The sequence below is a fragment of the Glycine soja genome, chromosome 9, assembly GCF_004193775.1.
Source record: "Glycine soja cultivar W05 chromosome 9, ASM419377v2, whole genome shotgun sequence".
Taxonomy (NCBI): domain Eukaryota; kingdom Viridiplantae; phylum Streptophyta; class Magnoliopsida; order Fabales; family Fabaceae; genus Glycine; species Glycine soja.
In genome coordinates, this window is record NC_041010.1 from 1672100 (window position 1) to 1695974 (window position 23875).

General features: G+C 32.6%; 2 protein-coding genes across 6 annotated transcripts; one reads left to right on the forward strand and one right to left on the reverse strand.

Annotated features, from left to right (window-relative positions):
• The first annotated feature begins 5796 nt into the window (after nt 1–5796).
• Nucleotides 5797–16807, forward strand: LOC114367164 (protein ROOT HAIR DEFECTIVE 3 homolog 2-like). Its single transcript, XM_028324272.1, has 22 exons — nt 5797–6147; nt 6590–6656; nt 6785–6887; nt 7539–7609; nt 8138–8201; nt 8280–8345; nt 8435–8482; nt 8580–8642; nt 8729–8785; nt 9030–9188; nt 9267–9335; nt 9415–9506; nt 9851–9929; nt 10796–10961; nt 12941–13065; nt 13171–13433; nt 14606–14702; nt 14816–14986; nt 15073–15177; nt 15656–15750; nt 15872–15968; nt 16259–16807. Exons 1-22 carry the CDS (start codon nt 5997–5999, stop codon nt 16538–16540), a joined length of 2490 nt encoding a protein of 829 aa, XP_028180073.1. The 5' UTR covers nt 5797–5996; the 3' UTR covers nt 16541–16807.
• A 724-nt stretch (nt 16808–17531) lies between these two features.
• LOC114367165 (CBBY-like protein) lies at nt 17532–23423 on the reverse strand. Of its 5 annotated transcripts, none has more exons than XM_028324277.1 (13): nt 23104–23423; nt 22582–22631; nt 22437–22500; nt 22131–22179; nt 21949–22017; nt 21172–21233; nt 20469–20549; nt 19793–19947; nt 19609–19693; nt 18560–18659; nt 18274–18393; nt 18056–18164; nt 17532–17915 (listed from the first exon to the last, which is right to left on the reverse strand). In XM_028324277.1, exons 1-11 carry the CDS (start codon nt 23337–23339, stop codon nt 18382–18384), a joined length of 963 nt encoding a protein of 320 aa, XP_028180078.1. In that variant the 5' UTR covers nt 23340–23423; the 3' UTR covers nt 17532–17915; nt 18056–18164; nt 18274–18381. The 5 variants fall into 5 exon arrangements, with proteins under 5 accessions (XP_028180078.1, XP_028180079.1, XP_028180075.1 ...); XM_028324278.1 differs by having other exon boundaries at nt 18596–18659; nt 23104–23422; XM_028324274.1 differs by having other exon boundaries at nt 17532–17912; nt 18596–18739; nt 23104–23419.
• Between the last annotated feature and the right edge of the window lie 452 nt (nt 23424–23875).

Sequence of the window (23875 nt, forward strand, 5' to 3'; positions counted from 1 at the left end):
CAGACAAAACCACACACAAGTATCAATCTTATGGCTATATTCCACAACTGTATTACCAGATGAAAAGTTATTTTTTACTATTCGTAATTTTTTTTTTTAAGTAGTTTTTAATATTTTTTTAATGTTATTTAAAGTAATATTTTTTTAAATCTTAATTTTTAATTTTTAGTTTTTTTATAATTTTTTTATTTATCTTTTTTAAATAAATCAGGATTTTATTATTTTTCTTTTTTTATTCATTCTTATGTTTGCTGTCTTTTTTTTCTTGCAACACGTGGACACCTCATTTTGTTTCACAATATACGCATTAATCTTTTTTTCTCCTCATAATAGTATTTTTAATTTTTTTTTACTCCCCATATAATACTTTGATAGATTCTTTTTATAATGTTTTGATTGTGAAATTTCCCAGTAGAGTAAAAAAACAATAAAAAAAATAGATGTTGATTACTATTGTACTTTGATAGGTTCTTTTTATCCTTCATCCTTAATTCTTGATTATTATTTTTTTTCAATTGTTCAAACTTTCATAAATTAATTATGATTGTGTTCTTGTATTTTAACAAGATAGGGGTTGCTTCTAGTGAAGATATTGTTTGCTTAGATTTGTTTGTTTTTTTGTAAGCTATGACCTTAGTAGTGTAAGGTAATTTATTCTTTTGTAACACATTACTTTTGTAATTTAGTTGGAATGCCTAATGCCTTGTAATGATAATTCTTTTTGTCTGAGAAAAAAAAGTCATGTTTTATGTCTTATGTATTTGTATTATTTATTGTCATTTAGTTCTTAACACATATTGTGCTTGATTTTTTATATGTACAAAAAATTTTATTTGCTCTTTAAAATTTCTAGTACTTGATGAAATTGTTTTCCTATTCTATTTCTAATTATGATGCACAATTGGATTTTTTATATTTTATTTTATTTTTTAGTTCAATTCATTCATTATACTTTTTGATAAATTTGTAAGATCACTTCAATTAATGATAATACGAAGAAATGGATCAATTTTAAATGGACCTTTGAGTATGAAAAAATTGTGTGTGAGCTTTGCATCAAATTCATTAAGAAGAATGGGCGTGTAGCGTTTAAATGGAAGGATATTAATCAAGAATTTGAAAGCATCATGAACCACAAATGTCTTTACAAAACATTGAAGAACACATATGATTATACGAAGAGAGATTGACACATTTGGAAGTTTTTGAAGTTTGGGGAAACTAGCTTAGGATGAGATCCAACTGCAAGAATTTTTACTAGTTCAAATGAGTGGTGAGACGAAAAATTAAGGTTAATTTGTTACATATATTGTTATAGTTTATTTATAATATAAGTAATTCATTATAAGATTTAATTTAATGATTAATTATCCATTTTTTTATGAGAAACTTGAGGTTAAAAGATTTTGTAATAAATCAATAGATCTTTTACTTGATGAATTATGGAGTCAAATGTTTGAAAACACTTATGCAACAGATGAAAATGTTGTTACACTCTCTATGGATCCTAATGTTGATGATGAAGTTGTGGATGGTGAGGAAGGAGATAAAGAGATTAACAGGAAAGACAATCATTATGAGAGAGATAGAGGTGTTGTTTATATAAGGAATATAATCGATGTTCTTCTCAAGTGAAAGATTTGTTAAATAAATAACATATTGTTTTGCCTTATTCCATGAGTGAGTTTAGTAGTACTGAAGCACATGATCAAGATTAGAGTAACATTCAAGTACCTAGTTATTTGTAGAAATCCATCCACGGTGGAATATAATCTACACAAATGAAAATATGGAGGATAAATCTAGTGAGATGAAAGAACTGCGCATCAATATTATATGAAATAATAGATCATAGATTTACTTTACTTTATTTTATTTTTTATGTTATGTTTTGGATATATTTATATTACATTCTCAATTTAATGATTACACTATTTATTTTATTAATTTAGCATTATAAATCAAGACATTAATAATAATAGATGATAATTTTTTTTATTATGTTTTTCATTTTTTTATGTTACAATATTTATTTTAACCATTGTATCACTTATAATATTTAACTTATTATTTCAACATTATATTTTATCTATTATTTTTTGAATAACTTTGTATAAGATAATTTATTTTAACTATTAAACTAATTAACATAATGAAAATATAATGTCTACTTAAACGTATTTATTTATATTATTTTAAATTTGATTAAAAATATTTTAAAAAATAATATAAAATTAATAATAAAATACTTAACGTGAAAAAATATAACATAACATAATAGAATATAAATATATTTATCTTTATTATTTTATACTTTTAAGTTATTTTAACCATTAATTTTATCAAATACTTTTAATTTAATAAAATAATTTTTCAACTAATTTGATCAAACATAACCATTATCTCTCTGAATTGAATTTGTTTGCATTCCCAAATTGAACCACAGTATCCAAAATCAATTCGCCATTAGTTTGAGTTAAGAACTCAAAAAGAAATAGCAGATTTCAATAATCTTAGATCTTCATGACTCAAATATCAAGGAATAAAAACTACCAGTATTCAACATGATGCATATCCATTTTCTACGGACACTTTCAAAAATAAACAAAATGCGACCAAAGAAACTGATAAAACACAATCATTTCACGAAACAGTCACAACATCGTTTCCAGCTAAGACACGTGAGAAAATTAATATCAACAATTTGACAAATTCAATCTAGAATTAGATTCACTGAGGAAAGCAAAACGAAGTTTAAAATCAAAATTAGCATAAAAAATATACATGCAGGAGGACTTGACTGGATAACCACCAAGTTGTAGAAAGAATAGAAATAAAAATCCAAACATCAAATGCGTCTCTGTGCTTTTGTCCTCCAAAATTGCTCTCAGTTACTGGACCTAGAGTCTAGAGAAAGCTATGATGAAATTGGATCCGTATAGAAAAGCCATTCAAAAAATGACAATGAAGGATGAGCGATGCGTCAGTTAATTTTGGATTATGCCCAAGTGTCAAAGTGTTTGGGACAACTCAATTTGATAAAAATAAAAATAACTATTTTATTTCTATTTCTATTTCTATTTATTTGGTACCACCGACCCTAAGACGATATGCTCCACAAGTTTTGGTCTTTCAAATCTACTATGAAATTAATCATTCATGAGAGCTTACTCACACTTAAGGAGGAGCAACGAGGGCTAATTTAGAAAGAAAGAGAAAACAAAAATCTCAACTTTTGATTTCAATATTACATAATCCGATAGATGAACAACATGCGAGTTGCCCCTCAGTAAACAAAAAAAAAAAACATAGTTATAAGATTAATTTGGTACTAAAATAATAAAAAGGAGAAAGAAAAAAGATACTGGGTTCAATTTTTTCTACTAACAAAAAAAAAAACTAACAACTTTAATAATTAATATTTATCGATAAAAAAAAATAAACATTTTCTACAATGAGAGACCTAGGGAGGTTCTCCACCTTAACTTCGTCTATATTTAAATTATTTTTTATGGTTTAATTATCAATTTGATTTTAAAATTATTTTAAAAAACCAATTTAGTCCTAAAGTTTTTTAAAGATTCAATTTGGTCTTTAAATTCTTTTTTTAAAAGGTACCAATTTGGTTTTTTTCATCCCATTAAACTAATGTCATTAGGATTGTAAATTCTAGCAATTTTTTATTTACAAATAGTGGCATTTAAAACTACCACTATATTTTGCTCATACACATACCTGTCCAACTTGATCCTTTTTTCCCCTTCCCCACTTTGTCCCTTGCACACCCCTATCTCTCTCCCCAATCTCCCTTTCCCCTCCAACTATGATTTTCAATCACTCCTCACCACCTCCTTCTTCCTCATCACTAGAGATGCCATTGCAGGAGGTCTTCATGCAGATGATGGAGTCAGCAGAGTCGATCAAGTCATGGTATTGGTTGCCGACAAGTTGCCAGAGCTCCTCCTTCTTGTCCTTAATCTTCTTTCACGTCAGTGCCTCTATCTTTCAGATCTCAATGATGGGCTTCAAGCAGAAGATGAACTCAATGTCATGGTTTCCAAAGGTGGAGATGTGGTGTTTGTTGGCATCTGACGAAGCCACAAGGATGGGGGATGACACTCAATATGTGTATGAGCAAAATATAGTGACAATTTTTAAGGGTCACTATTCATAAACAAAAACGATTAGAATTTGCAATGTTAGTGATGTCAATTTAATTGGATAGAAATAACTAAATTTGTGCATTTTTAAAAAAACTTAAACATCAAATTTCTTTTAAAAACTTGGAGATTAAGGTTATTTTTGAAAAAATTAGCTGAAAAGCTACTTAGAAGGTGGAAGTTAAAAAATTAATTTATTAAATTAAGTGTTAATCAAAACTAACTGTTCAAGTAATTGAAAAGTGTAAAATGACTAAAAAATAATAAAATTATGATTTATTTTAAAAAGATAAGTTATAAATTTGATAAATATATTAAGAATAAAAATAAAAGAAAATATAAAAAGTTATAAATTAGAAGTTAGGATTTAAAAAAAAATGCTACTTCAAGACTATGTTTGGTAAGACATTTTAGTTAGTTTAAAACTTTTTTTACTAGCTAAAAAGCTTGTTTGATGGTTTGATAAACACATTTTTTTAGTAACTTTTAACATTTTTTGAAACGTTACTTAGAGTAACATTTTTCAAAATGTTAACTTCTAGTTTTTTATATTTTCTTTCACTTTTATCATTAATATATTTATTCATCTTTCTTGTTATATTTTTTATTTAAATCATGATTTTATTATTTTCTTATCATTTTACACTTTTTAGCTATCTCAATAATTAGTTTTACTGAACACTTATAATTTAATAAGTCAATTTTTCACAACTAACTTTTGAACTTCTAACTAGAACATAACCTAAGTAGTGTTTAAAAAAACACTAAAAATTACATATAAACTACTTAAAAAGTTTGTTTACCAAATAACTTAATAAACTTTTTAGCTAATAAAAAAAATCAGAAGTAAGTTAAAATATCTTGCCAAACATAATTCAAATTGATTCTTTTTAAATAATATGGGAACCAAATTAATAATTAAATATTTTTTTAATAAAATACTAAATTGATTTTGGTTATATTGGATTAGTATTATTAACAATAGTAATTGATTATATATAATTAATAAATAATTATAACGGTTTTCTCTAATAAATAATGTTTTAATTAAAATTAAAAGTAAGGGTATAATATTTAGAAAATTGTAAAAATGTTTTAATCATAAATGTGTTATTTATGATAAAGATAACATCTCAAATCATTTTTTTTAAAAGTATCTTTAAATCATTGTTGTTATTGTTATTCAATATGATAATTTATAACGATATTGTAAAAGTATATAATGTTAGTTTTTTTTAAAAAAATCTTATATGTAATATCTTTTAGGAAAAACCTTTTTCAGTTACCTAAAATACCTAAAATGTGACATTTTTAATTAAATGTATGTTTTACTTGTGATAGAAGATAAATCATTTTTACAGTGGAGAAATTAATAAAATAAATACAACCTTTCTTAAGAAAGCTTTTTTATACATATATCAAGTTTAGAGAATTAGACTGAATCTCAAAATTAAAAGAAAAGAGAATTAGGCTGAAACAAAAAAAATCAAATACCAAAATCATATTTTTACTAGCTTTCAAATAAGAGAACGTGATAAATTTTTATTAATAATAATTAATTGCTGTAATTTTAAATTTGAAAATTAAAAGCGAGAAGGATTGGGTGGCTTAATTGGATGCGAGTGGCACGTGTCCTTGGACGCACGTCAAACAGTGTTTCTTTCTTCTCATCATTCCTTTTCCCTCTTTCTTTCGGCAAAGGCCGGTGGCAGCATAGTAGCAAGCGCACACCACAATCAAAGAACAATCTCCACTCCAAGCAAACCAAAGCGAATCGGAGATTCAAACTCAGTTCTTCAACTCTCTGATCTCCACTTCCACTTCAGCTTCTTCGCCATGGCTAACGACGATTGCTGCGCCACGCAACTCATCGACGGCCACGGCGAGTTCAACGTCGCCGGCCTCGACAGCTTCATCAGGACCGTCAATCTCGCCTCCTGCGGCCTCTCCTACGCCGTCGTCGCAATCATGGGACCTCAGAGTAGCGGTGCGTTCATTCCTCCTTCGATCTTCCACTTTTGCTCATTCGGATTGCTTGATTTACTTCCATCGAACTTGTGGTCTGACTTTTTTGTGTTTGTTGAGCTTGGATAGATCGATTTTATGAGATTACGTTTGCTCTGAAGTGGAGTGTTTAGTTAGTGATTAGATTTAGGTTTAGTTGTGTTGAAACTTGAAAGTGAAGTTGAGATGTGATGCGTTCATGGATTAGGAGAAAGAGAATACGCTGTAGAGTGATGGCGTAAAAAAATAAACAAATAACTCTTATAATTGGAGATGTTATTGCTATGTCTGTTTCTGATTTTACGGTTTTAATTGGTTATGAGTTGAGTAGTGCAGTTTCGTTAGTTTTTTCGTTAGCTTTATTCTCCTTTTCTCTCTTATGAACTTGTGAGAGTTAATACATTTTGTGTTTTTCTTTTGAGCAGGGAAGAGCACGTTAATGAATCATCTTTTCCACACAAGTTTCAGGGAGATGGATGCTTTCAGGGGAAGGTTCGGTTCTGAAATTATTGGACTGTTGTTTGGGGCAGAGAAAACTGAATGTCTTTTTGACATTCTTGCTGGCTGTTATGTTTTAGTTTAGTTTATTGAACTCGTAATTGAGTATCATATTGTTGCAGATCTCAAACGACCAAGGGCATTTGGATAGCCAAGTGTGTTGGGATTGAGCCAAGCACAATTGCTATGGATTTAGAGGGCACTGATGGAAGGGAGAGGGGCGAGGTAATCAATTCTGAATTGGAAGTTTTTTAATTTTCTGTCGTTTAGTGAGATGAGGCTTTTGTTGTTATTTTTCACACAACTAGCTTGCCTATGTACAAAACCTGTAAAGTTCATGCCAGTTTGGTGATTTGTTTGTCATTTTATCCCCCTTTAGAGCATCTGATAAGAATGACCTGCTAGTATAAAAAAATACTAAAATTTCTTAACATGTGCTTGGTGTTGACTGTTGACACATGATAGTATAGACTTCTATGCACTTATTTTCCAATTATCTTAGGAGAGTTTGGACTTTGGTTCTGCTGCGATGTTTTCTTACAAATTCCTTTTTGTGGTTTCTTTTTCCTCCAACTGGCAAAGGTTCTTTTTTGACAAACCTAGTTGGAAATTCAAAGCTACCTTCAATTGTCTTGCAAGATGCTTCCCTTTACTGTTTCTGTCTATAAATGAAAATTTTATTGCACTATTATAAATATGAATATGCCCTGACCATATCTTTAGCTGAAATTTTGAATTGTATGCTATTAATGCCCCTTAAAACAGGTTCTAGCTTCATTTTTACTGACAAATGTACCTGTTCTCTTTCTTTGTTGTATGTACATTAGAACTCACTATTGCCTTGCATTCTTTTTCTTTTTTAAATATAACTCTCAGGATGACACTGCTTTTGAGAAACAGAGTGCTCTTTTTGCTTTGGCAATATCAGATATTGTTCTGATAAACATGTAAGTTTTTAGGTCTAGATTATTGCTTTATAATTGATTGAATGGGGTGATACTTGAAGGCATTATGCTTGGCTATTTTAAAGTTTCTTAACAACTTCACACCCAACATTTTTGTGCAGTCCTAGAAACTACATTGCTTAGCTGAAGTCTAGGTGGAAAGGCAAATCTTTCTGTCTAACTTGGTGTATTGCCTGTTAGTTCTAGTAACTTATGTTTTAAGATACTCTTGTTTATCGTCTACTTAACACTTGGTAATTAGGATCACTGGCATTGTATGTCAATAAGTGTAGGATGGGATGTAATGTATTCTGTAACGGGAGGTGCAAAAGGAGATGATTTGCATCATCTTTCTTTATATTCTGCTCATTTTTTATTATTTCCATATTTTCTTTGGAGTCTAATTAGTAATCAGATTTAATCAGAAAATAATAAGAACACTGTTTCATGGTTTATGGGAGCTTACATTAAACTTACGCTAACATTCAATCCATTTTGGACAATATTTTGAAGATTTTATTTTATTCACAGGTGGTGTCATGATATTGGTCGAGAACAAGCAGCAAATAAACCTCTTTTAAAAACAGTTTTTCAGGTAGTTTTTAGCCATGGATTACCCTCTGGTTGGGTATTCAATATTTGAGTTTTCACACTTTGATCCTTGTATTTCTAGGTCATGATGCGTCTATTCAGTCCCCGGAAAACGACATTGCTTTTTGTTATACGTGATAAAACAAAGGTCTAGAATCCTGGTCCTTTCTTGAGAACGTACACTTTTGTGATTTCCTGCTATTTAATGTTTTATCATGTTTCTGCCTGTCTATGCAGACCCCACTTGAAAATTTGGAGCCTATTCTAAGAGAAGATATTCAGAAGGTGTGATTCCCATTAAATTTGAGTTTTTTTTCTTCTCTTTATTGCGGTTTCTTGTATTTCTTCATCATTAGTTCTTACCATGATATGAATTCCTCAGATTTGGGATGGCATTCGAAAACCCGAAGCCCATCAACATACTCCTCTTTGTGAATTTTTTAATGTAAGAGCCATCTATCTCACCTTTTCATGTGCCAACTGTTTATGTGTGTATATTATGATATATGATTAATGAATCTTCAAATGAAGGTGGAGGTTACTGCTTTGTCAAGCTATGAGGACAAGGAGGATAAGTTCAAAGAGGAGGTACTCATTCATGAGATAGTGCATTGCTTTTAGAAGTTTGTGCTGGGATACTTTTTCCTTGTTCTGGAGTGATCTCTAATTTCTATTGTTTTCAGATCTGGTTCTTCTAGTTGGTAGTTTTCCGCCTATGAGTATTTATGCTAATAATGCAATTTTGGAAACCTTTGTATTTTAACTTTTCCATAAGGGTTCTTTCCTTATCGCAGATATGTTGTGGATCATAGTTTTGCACTTATTTATACAGGTTGCTCAATTACGGCAACGTTTCTTCCATTCTATAGCACCTGGAGGTCTGGCTGGTGATCGGCGTGGTGTTGTGCCTGCTTCTGCCTTTTCTATTAGTGCACAGCAAATATGGAAAGTCATACGGGAAAACAAGGATCTTGATCTTCCAGCTCATAAGGTTCCCTATTAGCTTATTTTTGGGATGGGATGTAACAATGTTTTGGTTTTCTTATCATTTTTCCATTTTATTTAACAGGTAATGGTTGCAACAGTGCGTTGTGAAGAGATTGCTAATGAAAAACTTAACCAACTACGCTCTGACAAGGTGCTCATCATTTCTTCTCTATTGTGAGTTGCTTCAGTTATTTTTAGAATCAATCATCACATGAATGAATTTGGCTTAGGGTTGGTTGGAATTGGAGGAAGCTATTGAATTGGGTCCAGTACGAGGTTTTGGGGAAAAGCTGAGCTCAATTATTGATGCCTGCCTTTCACAGTAAGTTCCAGATGCTGGTGAACTTTTACTTAAGTTGAAGAAAAATATATGTTCAGTAAACTACTTGATTTGCTGATTAATTTGAGTTAAGTCAACCTTTTTCTTGTCCCTATAATTCCTGTATATGTTTGAATGGTTGAAGAAGTATAATGATTTTTCGAATTAAATTAGGATGCATTTTTTATTTTTGGTTTACACGGGGAGGTCTTCATTGCTTTGCTAAACTTCTTTTTCCTATTCAGAGTTTTCGTGACATAAGTTTGTTGAAACAGAATATTATTAACTGTTAAGATTTTTTATGACAATCTTTCTCTTTATATGCTGATAATATCTGCTTTCAACAGATATGATGAGGAGGCAATCTTCTTTGATGAAGCTGTGAGAAATGCAAAACAAAAGCAATTGGAATCAAAGGCTTTGGATGTAAGGCTGCTGCCTGCCTTTTATGATTTTATTTTGAATTTTTATAGAGCAGACATGGGCTGTTGTAATAAACTTAATCCTCCCTGAAAACCTCAAGCAAACCGAAAGAAGTCCGTTTTGTGTTTTTTTTTTTGGGAGGGGAAGTAAAGTACAGCTGGGTGGATAGAATTCCTTAGAAATACAATATTGAAGACTGAGCCAAAGAGGCTTGAAAATGCAACTATATTTTGCATTCTTTGCATATCAGAAATATGAGTATATGACTACCTGAAAACAAGCTTTTAGCAGAGCACAAAACTAAGGCTCTAAACCAAATCCTTCCCTATAGACAATGTTGGGGCAAATGGTTGCCCTTGAAAATTTGGATCTTCTGCTCCAACCAAATAGTATGCACTGACAATTCTGGACTCACTCTTTGAAAAACCTTGCAACCTATCCAAGTGCAGTTGTCAAACTTCATTTAGCTAGTTTAGCAACCTAGCAAATGGATATCGGATTCTTAAAACATTATCCTACCGCATTTGTATCAATATACTCTACAAATATTCAATATTGTTTACCCTAATAATTGATCCATCATTCCGTTGTTAAGCTACAATATTATCCACTCTCTATAATTTTTATTCATACTGCTCTGCACTGATTCTGTACAGTAATTTTCCATGAGTCTATCAAATAATGCAGAAATATTCTGTTCAAGTGTACTTGCTTAATTATCAGAAAATATAAATAGCCAAAAAACACCAAGGACTGTAGTACTGAAGTATTGCTGATAAGGACTTCTAAAGAGAGAGAGAGAGAGTGTGTGTGTGTGTATGTACATAAAATTCTTGTAATTATATTCTTTCTTGGTGTCAACATTTCAGCTTGTGTACCCTGCTTATACAACATTGCTAGGGCATATACGCTCTAAAGCTCTAGATGATTTTAAGACTAAGCTGGAACAATCACTAAACAATGGAGAAGGGTTTGCTTCATCTGTTCGCACTTGGACTCAGTCTACTATGCTTGAGTTTGACAAAGCATCTGCTGGTAATAATCTGATATGATTCTTCTTCGTAGCATGTAACTGTCTGTTGTAACTTTATATGCATGTTTGAGAATTACTTCACAATTGGGGTGCCAATGCTGATGTTAGCTTGAGTTTCCATTTACTTTATGAATTTATATTAGGTGCCATCCTGTCATTCCTGCCTTGATTGTTTTACATTCCCACTTAAGACTTACATGGATGTAGATATTTAAAGTGAAGAAAATTTATGAGAAGAGGGAGATTTGCCCAAAACCTTCCCTTCCCCTCCTTAAGGTGCCTAGTTTCCTAAAACCTAGACTTGTAGAGAAAGGAAAAGTGCATGCTTATGTTATGTAAAACTTCAAATGAATTTAAAGTTTAAACTACTTCCAATTACATGAACAGATCTTCCACCAGAAGACAGGTTTTCTCTATTAGCAAAATTTTTGAATTAGAGTCAAAATAAAGTTTTATATCTAAATTGTAGACATTTAGGGCTAACCATTATACAAAAGTTGAATAAGAGTTAAAATTAATTTAGAGGGCGAGCCCTGGTGCAGCGGTAAAGTTGTGCCTTGGTGACTTGTTGGTCATGGGTTCGAATCCGGAAACAGCCTCTTTGCATATGCAAGGGTAAGGCTGCGTACAATATCCCTCCCCCATACCTTCGCATAGCGAAGAGCCTCTGGACAATGGGGTACGAAGTTTTTTTTTTTTTTATTGAACATAATACACAATCTTACTTTCAGTCCATAGTTTTAACAAATATAAGGGGGACTTTATATGGTGAAGATCAAGGGGAAAATAAAATAGTGCTTCTGATATTTTACATATTGCTATGGTGCTGTGTGTTTGTGAAATTAATGGAGAGAATTTATTGAGTTTGGCTGATCTCACAAACATTTGTCAAGAGCATATTTAAAATATGACTTAAGTTGATTTATAAGAAGAAAAATGAGTGCCTCAGCCCTCAAAGGATGCATAGTGCTATGAGTCTCTTGATTTATCCTATTTGTGTGTTTGAATTAGTAGTGAAAGATAGATTACATTGACCCTGATATCTCATGATTTGTTTACTTATTTAGTTAGGGTTATGATTAGTATAAATAAGGGTTTGTGTTCTAGATTTTATTAACGTGACATAATTACATTGCAATGTAGCTCAAATGCTCAATTAATATCAATTCAATGTTTCGTAGTCTAAACATGGTATCAGAGTGGTATCATCCACTGGCAAACTTTTCTGATGAACTTCCAGCAACTTGCTGGCAAACTTTGGGCAACCTTCAATTGCCAATGGCCTTTATGGATAACTTTTTAATCACCTTCTAGCAACTTTCTGGAAATCTTTCCGGTTAAATCTTCTTGTGAGTTGTCACCTCTGGTGAATTTCAAATGACTCTGTCAATCTCCAGCTTTGTTAATCTCCAATTACTTTATTTAGTTGTCCTGTTTTAGTCTAATCAAACCCTATATCGCCTTTTCAACCAAGTTTGGTTGATCCTATAATATTTTAAAAAAGTGTTTATTTATGACTAGTTTAAAGTTTAGTAAGCTTTAACTTATAACTAGTTTAAAGTTTTGTAAGCTTTAACTTGTGGGGAAGTGTTAGAATAATGTGCAGTTCGAGTAAAACATGTGTTAAATGCATTTAGTTTTTCATAGGAATTAGTATTTAGAAAGTAGAACCGACTCACTCATTGCCTAGGATATAGTCCCCATTTAGTCTATTAAGAGTCTATATATAGATGTTTTGCATAACCTAGATACAGCATAATCAATTTCACTTAAGCAATTCCATCCTATCTCCCTTTCTCTCTATTTTCTCTTTTTATGTCCCTTTACATTCAGCAGTTTCTATTTACTTGCTTTAGAATCACATGTTCTCTCGTATTTGATGGAATCACTATTTCTGTTTTGTCATCATGTAAATGTTTTTTAGAATCACTAAACTCCCATTCCTATTTGTTGATTGTTTAATAATATTCACATTTTCCAGATGCTGCTATAAGACAAGCTAATTGGGGTGCTTCAAAAGTGCGAGACAAACTTCATCGTGATATTGATTCACATACTTCATCTGTGTGCAGTGCAAAACTATTGGAGATAACAACTAATTTTGAGGTAGTATTGTCGTTGCTACACAAGTGATTAATTGGTTGAGCTGGGTTATGTTTTCTTAATGCCTGCTATGTCTATCAGACACTAAAATAAAAGTATCTTATGCAGAAAAAATTGGCCAAGGCATTGGCGGAGCCTGTGGAGTCTCTCTTTGAAGCAGGTGGAAAGGACACCTGGCTTTCAATAAGAGAACTACTTAAACGTGAGACTGAAACTGCTGTATCAGAATTTTCTGCTTCTGTTGCTGGTTTTGAGCTGGATGAAGAAACAGTTGGAAGAATGCAACAAAGCTTAAGGGACTATGCAAGAAAAGTGGTGGAAAATAAAGCAAGAGATGAAGCTGGAAAGATTCTGATACGCATGAAAGATAGGTAACTGCATTTAAAGATATCTCGTCATTTATTTGGTGAAATTTGGGTTTGAATTGTAAAATGTGTTGAAAAGTTGATTGACTATTGACAATTGAATATTGATGTTTTGGAGCTCGGGAGTTGTATGGATTGAAACAAGACATGAACATGATACTGTTTTTTTTTTTATTCATTGATGTCTTTGGTTAGGGTAGAATGCCAGTGCCAGATTTTAATACAGAAGTTTCTGTCTGGTACAGTCATATCAGAGTTGTTTCAGCATTTTATTATGTTCGGCTTGTATACATAGGAAGTGTTCCCTCATTAGACATGCAGAGAGACAGAAATTTTGCAATTCGTCTGATTAAAAGTAGCGAAAGACATAAGAAAGCATTAGGAGAAACCATTAAAACAAGACCTTTCTTTCAATGGCTTTACTGGGATTTTGGTTTTGATTCATGTAATTTATCCCACCAGTTGTGTAAGGCTTGGTTATTATTGTTGCGTTTGGCTGTTTCCATAGGATTCAAGTGGGATGTTATATTTGAAATTGTGACAAAAAGGTATCACTCAAGCTTAAAGGAAAATTTTATTGCACAACTATATGACCTGTGATGTTCTATCATATATGGAACTGAATGTTGGGCGGCAAAAAGCCAACAAGAGAATAAACTCAATGTAGTAGAGATGAGAGTGTTATGTTGGATTAGTGGACATATTTAAATAAGATAGGATTGATAATGAATATATTATAGAAAAAGTTGGGGTAGTACCTATGGTTGAGAAATGGTAGAAACTAACTGTAGGTGGTTTGGGACATATGTGATGATGACTTGTAGAAGCTGCAATAAGCAGAGTAAATCAGATGGAATGTAGCTCAATTGCTTGAGGTAAAGGGAGACTGAGACTGTCACAAACTATTGGCGAAACCATTAAAGATTTAATGGTCAATAGTTTCTAAACATGATTTGTGATAGAACATTTTGACATTGTCTGTTCCAAGTTTGCCAACCCTGTCTGGAAAATGCTTGGTTGTTGTTTCCATTGTTTTTGTTTCGGAGGATGCACTCTACTGTATTTGTACATTTTTATTCCGCTACGATGAAAGAAAATGAACTATTCCAGATAGATGTTCAGTTTTTGGATTAGTTTTGGTGGCTTACTGATTTCTGCCTTTCTGTAATATTCTTCAGGTTCTCTACAGTGTTCAATCATGATAATGATTCACTACCTAGAGTTTGGACTGGGAAGGAAGATATTAGAGCTATTACAAGGGATGCTCGCTCTGCGGTAATTGATAGCAAGTTCAATGATAAAATTTTAGCTTGTTTATAGATAAAATTATATTGGAAATTTCTCCTTTTTTAGCACCATGTAAAATAACTTCTGCTGCCATGTATCAGTCGCTGAAGCTTCTATCAGATATGGCTGCTATACGGTTGGATGAGAAGCCTGATCGCATTGAAAGTGCACTTCATTCATCTCTCATAGATAAAACTAGTGCTGCAACATCTTCACAATATCTAACTAGGGAAGCTTCTGTAGATCCATTGGCTTCAAGCACATGGGAGGAGGTAGTATATAGTGATATTTGTGGTTCCTGACTTGCTCTGTTAATGTTGTAAAAAATATTATATTTGATAATCGATATAAAATGTAGGTTTCCCCAGAAGACGTGCTTATCACTCCAGTGCAGTGCAAGGCTTTGTGGAGACAATTTCAGGGAGAAACTGAGTATACAGTTACTCAAGCTATTTCGGCTCAGGTAAAATCAAATCAAATCATATAATAACATATTATATTATATTATATCATATGCTATTATATGATACTATATTCCTGTCTACTTATTCTGTTTTCCTGTTATTGAGTTTTAGAGCATTTTTAGGCAACTTCTCTGCAGTATATGTTTGAGATATAATAATTAATAACCATATGCATGCCTTAACCTTTACTTTGACAACCTCTCTGCACCCATTTGTTGTTGCCTGGTTTTGTCATGCTTCAGTTGCTCCATTTCCATGATAAAACCAGTTTGGTGAGAGTATTTCATGCAGGGATTTATGAGAATGGTGTTTACTCCAGGATTTTTGCTGTCTTTTTTTTGGTCCTTTTGTTTTATCTAGCTGCAGACTATGAAAATGTCATTCTTGTCCTTTATCTTTGCCTTGACACTTATCTAACTGCAGGTATACTAACATAGGTACTATTTTTTTTTTCTTTCTTTTTTGGCGTGGATTCAGGAGGCCTACAAGCGGAGTAACAATTGGTTACCTCCTCCATGGGCAATAATGGCAATGGTCATACTTGGTTTTAATGAATTTATGATGCTACTAAAGTACATATCACTTTCTAAAATCTTTTAACTTTGAATTATTTATTATTTTCATCATTCTGTTTCATTGGACCCTTTTTCCAGTAGTTTAATAATTACATTTGCTGACTTACATGTGAAACAGAAATCCTCTCTACCTGATGTTTATATTTGTTGCCTATCTACTCGGAAAGGCAATCTGGGTACAAATGGACATAGCTGGAGAGTTTCGACATGGCACTGTGAGTATGACTGGACTTATACCTTTCCGCAGCAGTTGGATTGTAAAGATTCTGTGATGGTTTTTCTGCCCAAGTGAATGACTCTTACAATCATGCTATGTGCACACATACACACTAATTAGGTCCATTGACATTTTCTTTTTTAAATTACACAACATTCTACAACGCGAAATTTCTGCTATTAACTAAATATACATTTAATGAGTAGGATTTACTAGTTCAAAATTTCTTATCGTTCTAGGTTGACATTGTCTGAATTTTGTTAACGTTATGGATAATACTGTTTGCAGCTGCCTGGACTACTATCCATTTCATCAAAGTTTCTTCCCACAGTTATGAACCTTATTAAACGTCTTGCTGAAGAAGCTCAGGGGAATCAAACCCCTCAAGAATCACAAGGGTCAACTTCTCAGACACAGATCTTCAGAAATCATGTGCACAAACCTGATTCAGTATCAAACTCAATTTCCAATGTATCAAGTGTTGGGTCGTCTGTTGATGATAACGAATACTCAACAGCAAACTTGTCTCATAGACGAAGAACAAATGCTCCCGAAGCTGAATTTTCATGACAAAATTCACGACAATTTGATTTGAAGACGGTTGGCATCAAGAATAGACATGCACCAGTTAGGGTGATATCCCAGATCAGTTTTGTATTATTACTACCTATCTATTTTTTACTTTTATTCTTTACTGTAACGTGTAAATTATCTGAGTATATGAAGGACCCCTATTTGGGTTCTATAACTACAGAACATATCTCAGTCCCAATAGTGACGGAATAACAATATTATTATAAACTAGTTTTCCTTTAAATGCTAGCAACTTTAAAAAAATGCTTTGATAATCTTAATCATCGCTTTATGATCACATGAAATTGACGACCATTGTTGCTGAAGATGCTTTTGATAATCTTATCATAGGTTTATGATCATATGAAATTGGCGATCATCGTTGCTGAAAGTTAATTTACGTAACAAAAGACCACTATTTTCCCACAATCACATTTGCTTTTCTCCGAATAAGCAGACGAAAGTATTTTATGAAAGAAATTTAACTAGTTAGACATATTTTTAAAGTTTATTACAATCTTTCTTTGTATTGGAAATTTTCACTTCTATTTGATCCTTCACCTACCTTAATCACTTGTATAATTCTACTTTTATATTATAAATTTAAGTATTCACTTTGTAATCGAAATTAACCCTCTACTAATATCTCAATTAACTCACTTTTTATTCTTTTATATACCGACTTTTGAGAGTAAAGTTAATCTTTATAAAATTTCACAAATGTTTAAATTTAAATATTAAAGCACATTTTACTTTAAAATATAATAATTACTATTTTTTTAAAATAAAATAAATTAAATGTTATTATCAATGTTATCTTCAAATTCAAATTGAATTTCATTTTAAATTTTAACAAATTATAATACTATCTTTAAAATATTATTGTTTTAACTATTATGTTTAATTTTATGTTGTACTAATTTAATATATTGAAAATTATAATAGTGATTTTAATTTATATAATTAAATAGATGCATATGAAACATGCTTACTCTGAATTTACGTTTTCTCCTTACGTTTTCAAGTCCAAACAAAAGACTTTCAATTTGACGTAGATTCAGTCCTTTGGGATATGGTACCCAAATACACAACGGATTCAAACTCCGTTACAGAAGTCAATTACCAAACATATATATACTCAGACTCCTGAAACAGTCCCACTCCCACCCCACGAGACATTTCTAACTCATCTTTCAGTTTAAGAAAAGAAAAACATTATCATCTTGTAACTACACTTTGCAAGAAAGATTGATCTCAGTTCCATTATAGATAAAAATATAACATCAGACACATTACAGTTATATTTACCCAGCAACTGTAGTAAGAGGATTCCCCACAGCCAATCCCTAACAAGAATAATCTTTCCTCACTGCTGGAAGAGCAACGACAGATCATGCAATTAGGAAAGCAGAAACCACAAGTATCAGTGTATTTTTTCAATTGATATATTTGCAGAATTGTAACATGAAATGATGGAATTATCATACCAGAAAACATTTTATCTGAAGTTACCTATTTTAAACTCCCTTTGCATGCCCGCAAAAAAGCTTGAAATCCAGAGCAAATGTGATTATGTTGTGTTTATTGCTAATTTCTTGGGAAAGCTAATTGATATAGAACTCTGCGCAGGAAAATTAGTATGGAACACTTTCTAGCATCATCACAACTTCTATTCATGTATACCAACATTTTCTCCAGAAAAAAAATGGAAGTGAAGCTAAGAAAATTACCATTCAGTCCTTTGGCTGTTCTTGGGGAGTAGATTGCGTAATTTTGAAATTGTTAGATCCACACCTCCAAATCCATCCATTGTAGCGTTTGCCAATGGAAACTCGGCTCTAGATGTCAAACTGCAGGAAACAATTTTTTTTTTGGTGAATACTGCAGGAAACAATTAATTAAAAATAAGAAACAATTCTAGAATACACCAACTTAAAAACAATCAAAATTCTATTGATAGTAAGGAACTTCCTATGAAGGCATGCAATAGTGCAATTGTGTGAACTCATCCATTACATGTTTTGTTGAACTTCCAAGAGCAAATGAAGTCACCTGCTTCGTAAAACAACACATGGCATGCCCACCTGTGTAGCTCCAGCTACGCCAGATTGGCTTCCTGCAACAAGGACACAGTTGCAGACGGGTATACCCGCATATTCAGCTCCGGCACGTAGTGCAGCCACAATCTTAGCTAGACTGGACAGACAATCAACAAATGAATGAAAATTGACATTATCTAACTATGCAATTAAAATCCAAACCATTCATTAATTGGACATTGCTAAGATTATGGTATCAAATGATAATTTGTGATCATCAGCTCATTTCAGTTTCAATGTCTTTAGGTAGCTTTTCGCCCAGCTTTTAAAGTCCAAAAGGAATATTAAAGATAATTTTTAAATAATTGTTAGAATTTGAAAAAGGAATAATGTACAATATTTTTAAAATATATAAAAAATTAATTTTAACTCTTATTCAACTTTTGTATAATGGTTAGCCCTAAATGTCTACAATTTAGATATAAAACTTTATTTTGACTCTAATTCAAAAATTTTGCTAATAGAGAAAACCTGTCTTCTGGTGGAAGATCTGTTCATGTAATTGGAAGTAGTTTAAACTTTAAATTCATTTGAAGTTTTACATAACATAAGCATGCACTTTTCCTTTCTCTACAAGTCTAGGTTTTAGGAAACTAGGCACCTTAAGGAGGGGAAGGGAAGGTTTTGGGCAAATCTCCCTCTTGTTGGGTGGTTCCCCCAATTTTGAATGATTTAAAATGTCCAAATAAAAACAAAAAACATTGCTTTAACACCCAATTTTCTTCCCATCCCTTCTCACACTTTTTCCTTTGATTTCTTGCCTTCCCTTCCCCTCTCCAAACATACATCATACATCATCCTTTGTATCCTTAACAACTACAAAGCTGAGTCATACACGTTTTCAAGTTTCTTTATCCTATGTGTATGGATCCCTAAGACCCTAATGGTGCAAACAAAAATGATACAAAAGGACCAAGATATTTTATTTTAGTTTTGGTGAAAATTACTGGAGACAAATAAACTAACCTTTCAGATGAGCCGGTATCAATCTCAACACTCAATTTTAGCATGGATGCTACCTCCTTTGCTAACCTTTGTTTTTCAGCAGAAACTGGCAAAAATGGCAGAAGTGGAAAGCCCCTTAGCAAAGAACATTGTGCACTGAAAATGCTTGCATGGGGGGCACATAATCAACGACTCAAGTATATACCAGCTCTTTTGGCTTCCTTGGCAAGCTCTTCATCCAAACCAGAAGCAATTACCTTTCCCGAGACTAGTTGTCCATATAAACTTTGCTCAACCTCCTTATTCCCTACAATAATGACCTTTATGCTTCGATCGTCACCAAGCTTTTCCATTATGGACCTAAAAGTTTAATAAGCACAAGGCAAAAGGGAGAAATATTAGTGTGCTCACATTATCCAGGGAATAAAAAAGTGGAAGTTACACAAGCAAAGAGAAAGGATTGAGCTAGTAGATTGTGAACCACATGGCCCCTCAAATATTGAAATTTTTATATAGATATAGCTAAAAGAATACTAACAATATCAAAACAGAATGCTATTATTCACATCTGAATTTGCAGTCATATCATGCAACTTCATTGGACTTAGTTCATTCCTCAAATACAACAATTATTATCTATAATTCTATAAGGAAAAACTGAAAGACAGAGAGGGGGAGAGAGAGAGAGAGAATACACCGATTGAATGGAAAGGTGTACTAATTACATGCCTTAGGCCATAACCAATATGCATTTGCAAATCAGCAAGCTAAGCTTCTGAGTGATCAAGAACATCTCTAGACCACAAAATCGTATTCCATCAATAATCATAATATTAACCTACTTAGTACCATTGCAAAATTTTGGAGCTAAATAAAATTACCTGGCAATATTATCACCACTTTTACTGTAGGCCGTTAATATTACCACTGGAATTCCTTCATTATATGCATCATCAATAAACCTGTCAATGGAGACATTACTATATATGTTAAGGAATCATGGAATGTAAAGTGTAAACAAATTAAAGTTCTATAAGCATCCAAGTCCCTAAATTTATGAAATATCCTGGTAACACTTGAACCTTTAAGAGAATTATAATATAGGCAATCAGAGTACAGCTCAATAAAAGAGGCAATGAAAACAAGGAAAAACATTTTAAAATGGGACTTTTGTAAACCAAAATTACTTCTAATCAGTGGATACCAAATTAAATTCTACAGGTAAACACCTAGACAAAAATTATCCTTATTTATTCTTGGGCCTTGAACAAATCTTTCAATTAATAAAATACTCCCTGAACCCTGTTAATGTTTAAATCATAAAGAAAAAAATTGCTATATTGACAAGAGAACAATGAAAAACCAATAGTGTCAAAATTAAATCTACCGTAAAAATCTACTAGAATGACCAAGTGACTCAGAGTCTCAGACCTACAGTGTGAAAGAATTCCTAGGTATGATAACTTAATAGAAGTATTTAAGTTTAAAGAGATTGCTCTCCTTAACTAATGCACATCTTGTTCTCCTAACTGTACCAAAAAATATAGCTCCCCATAAATAAAATACATAGATGAGATAACTCACTGTTCAAGACCAGGTCGTAAAGGTAGACTTTTTGACATCACAAACTCTTCTAATGCCTTTTCCTGCCAATATATGATAAAGAGTTGAATATGATTCTTTACAAAATTCTCATCATCTTCTCAACGAGTAATTGAAAAATCATTTGGGGAAGGATTTTTAGCTTACTAGGGTATAGTATAGAATCTAATTCTTTAGGACTTAAATATCAAAGTGGCATGTTTTTCCAAACCATTAGATATCCTGCCTCCAATTGGAAATTTTTTCCCATCTATACTTTCTTTTTGAATTTGTTTTTGGAATAAAAGAACTGAGGGCAAGTTATTCTCGTAAATCTAAAAAATAACATAAAAGTAGCATATAATCCTCTGGATCTGATAATTCTCATTCAAAGCATCCATGGACTCAAAACCACATAGACACAAGATAAAGCAATCCTATTCAGAGAAAAACTATAGAATGTTTAGGAATAAATTATATTGGGAAAACAGTTTTTTTTTTTAAGGTTAAAATCTCTCATTAATCTTTTGATCAAAAGTTTTTTTGGTTCCAAAATAAGCTATCCAAATTGGCTAGTAGGCAGGAGCTTCTGAATATAAACAGCAAACATTTCTTGGATATAAGAGATCGAGTAAGGAGCCAAAAGGAAAGTTTACAAGTTCTTGAAGAGATTAAGAGACTGATAAGATTTGTCATATTTGTTGAATTGCATAGGGAAAAAAAAGACACTAATTAACAGCAGTATATACCATTCAGCAAGATTAAGTGTAAGGATAAAACCTTTTGCTGCAAAACTCTTTTTGCAAACAGTCCCTGCTCATTTGTGGGTAACGAAGAAGGCCACCCAATCTGCTTAGTAGAGACAATGACAACAGAATTTGGCTTAAATAAATAATGTTACCACTAACCTTACCCCTTTCTTTAAAAAAATTCCTACCACAGACAAAAGACGAACAGCTTACACGATTAAAATACAGAAACACCATCTTTTCCTCATCTCCAGCACTTCTCCTGGAAAGTCATTAGAAAACAGTTTATAAGAAACGTGGACATTCACTGAAATTAACTTGCAGCACTGTAAATAGTAAAAACACTCAAACATGTAACGACCAAAAGAGATTTCAAAAAGAATTTCAACGCATTGATTTACTCGAACCCAAAGGCAAATTTGGCAAGTTAAATTCAATCACACATACGAACATACATACACGCATAATCAAGAGAACATTTTAATTTAATCTAACAAAAAAACAAAAAAACAAACACACTTTGAAAGATCGGAATAGACAGGTTCAGTCCAGTTGGCGCAATCGAGTCCAAGCTTCTCAAACGCTGCGGACACAGGAAGTAAAATTACACCGCATTACACAGAATTCACAAACAGAAAAACGACGGATGCAGAACCGTTCATACCTTTATTGAAGGCGAGGCGATTTCCAACGCGGTGCGAGTCCATAAGAACCCTAAAACAACACAACAAAGTTTTAAGTTTTAAGGACCTGTTTGGGTAAGTCTCTCTGGAAGTGCTTCTAAGAGAAGAAAATAAGAAGAAGAAAAGAAAATGAGCTTCTCCATTAGTTAATCTTCTCTCATCTTTTAGAGAAGCTATAGGAAAGAGCTTCTACAAATTAACTTATGGAGAAACTCATTTCCTTTTTCTCTTCATATTTTTTCTCTTAGAAGTGGTTTTAGAAGAATGCATCCAAAGAGGCCCTAAGTTAAGAGTGTGAGAAGCAGCATATGAACACAGAGGAGATATAAGATAGGTTTAGTAGTGAAGGGAGAAAGAAAGGAAAGAGAGGTCACGGATTCGAATCCTCCCGCTAACAAAAACTAATAATTAACATTTGGCGATCAATAAAGAAAAAGCATATGAGCAAAATCGTGGAACACAGTGTGAGAGGAGGTTGTTGGAGCGATGAATCGGAGAATCACCCCTGGACTTCGAGAAGGACGGCGAGGTCTTGAGAGGAGGAGGAGGAGTTGGGGTGGTTGTGCTCGGCGGTGGATGAAGAAGCGGAGATGATGGCGAGGCGCGAAGAAGATTTGGCGGGGAAATTGGAAGGGGAGAATGTGAAAGTGAAGGGAAAGCGAAAGCGGAGGAAGAAGCAGCATGGCGCGCGTGGGAGTGCGTGAGAATGGATAACGGAAGATGTGAGTGTTGTTGCCATGGCGATTTGGTAATGTTGGTCGTAGTGGAGTGGACTGGAGTAGACTCCCAGCTAAGCTCAAGTATGATATTTTCAAGCCATATGTATGTACGGACTCAGAAACATAGATTATTTCCAATTATATTATTTAAATTAGGTTTAAATACCACTCCCTCCTATAAAAAAAATACAAAAAATACATACTTTATCGTGCTCTTTGATTTGCTAAAAAAACAAGATAAATAAAATAACATGGGACAAATAACTAAATTACAGGCTAATTTTTTGTATTATACGATGTTTGGTGGTTCATGTACAATATAAATAATTTTGTGTTCTATCTTGTTTGATGTATTTATCAATGTTTGCCAAGGATTTTTTTCTGCCGCTGAGGTGGGCTAAATTTTTCTTTGCCGATTCAATTAGCGCAGGCCAATGTCGGCTTAACTACCACGTCAGTTGAGTTCGCACGAAACACCATAGCCGACCCTCCGATGGTACAACTTTTGAGCGACATCGAACAAGATATGACTTCCTCGATCGTACAAAAAATAATG

What these genes read in the sequence shown, in the direction of transcription:
- LOC114367165 (XM_028324274.1), bottom strand. Translation starts at nt 23,339, where the DNA reads ATGGCAACAACACTCACATCTTCCGTTATCCATTCTCACGCACTCCCA. An exon ending in GTCTATTCCGATCTTTCAAA is followed by an intron (nt 22,180 to 22,436) that starts GTGTGTTTGTTT and finishes ATGACTTTCCAG; the next exon opens with GAGAAGTGCTGGAGATGAGG. An exon ending in CAAGGAAGCCAAAAGAGCTG is followed by an intron (nt 19,694 to 19,792) that starts GTATATACTTGA and finishes CATTTTTGCCAG; the next exon opens with TTTCTGCTGAAAAACAAAGG.
- LOC114367164 (XM_028324272.1), top strand. Translation starts at nt 5,997, where the DNA reads ATGGCTAACGACGATTGCTGCGCCACGCAACTCATCGACGGCCACGGC. An exon ending in ATGGAAGGGAGAGGGGCGAG is followed by an intron (nt 6,888 to 7,538) that starts GTAATCAATTCT and finishes TATAACTCTCAG; the next exon opens with GATGACACTGCTTTTGAGAA. An exon ending in GAATTTATGATGCTACTAAA is followed by an intron (nt 15,751 to 15,871) that starts GTACATATCACT and finishes CATGTGAAACAG; the next exon opens with AAATCCTCTCTACCTGATGT.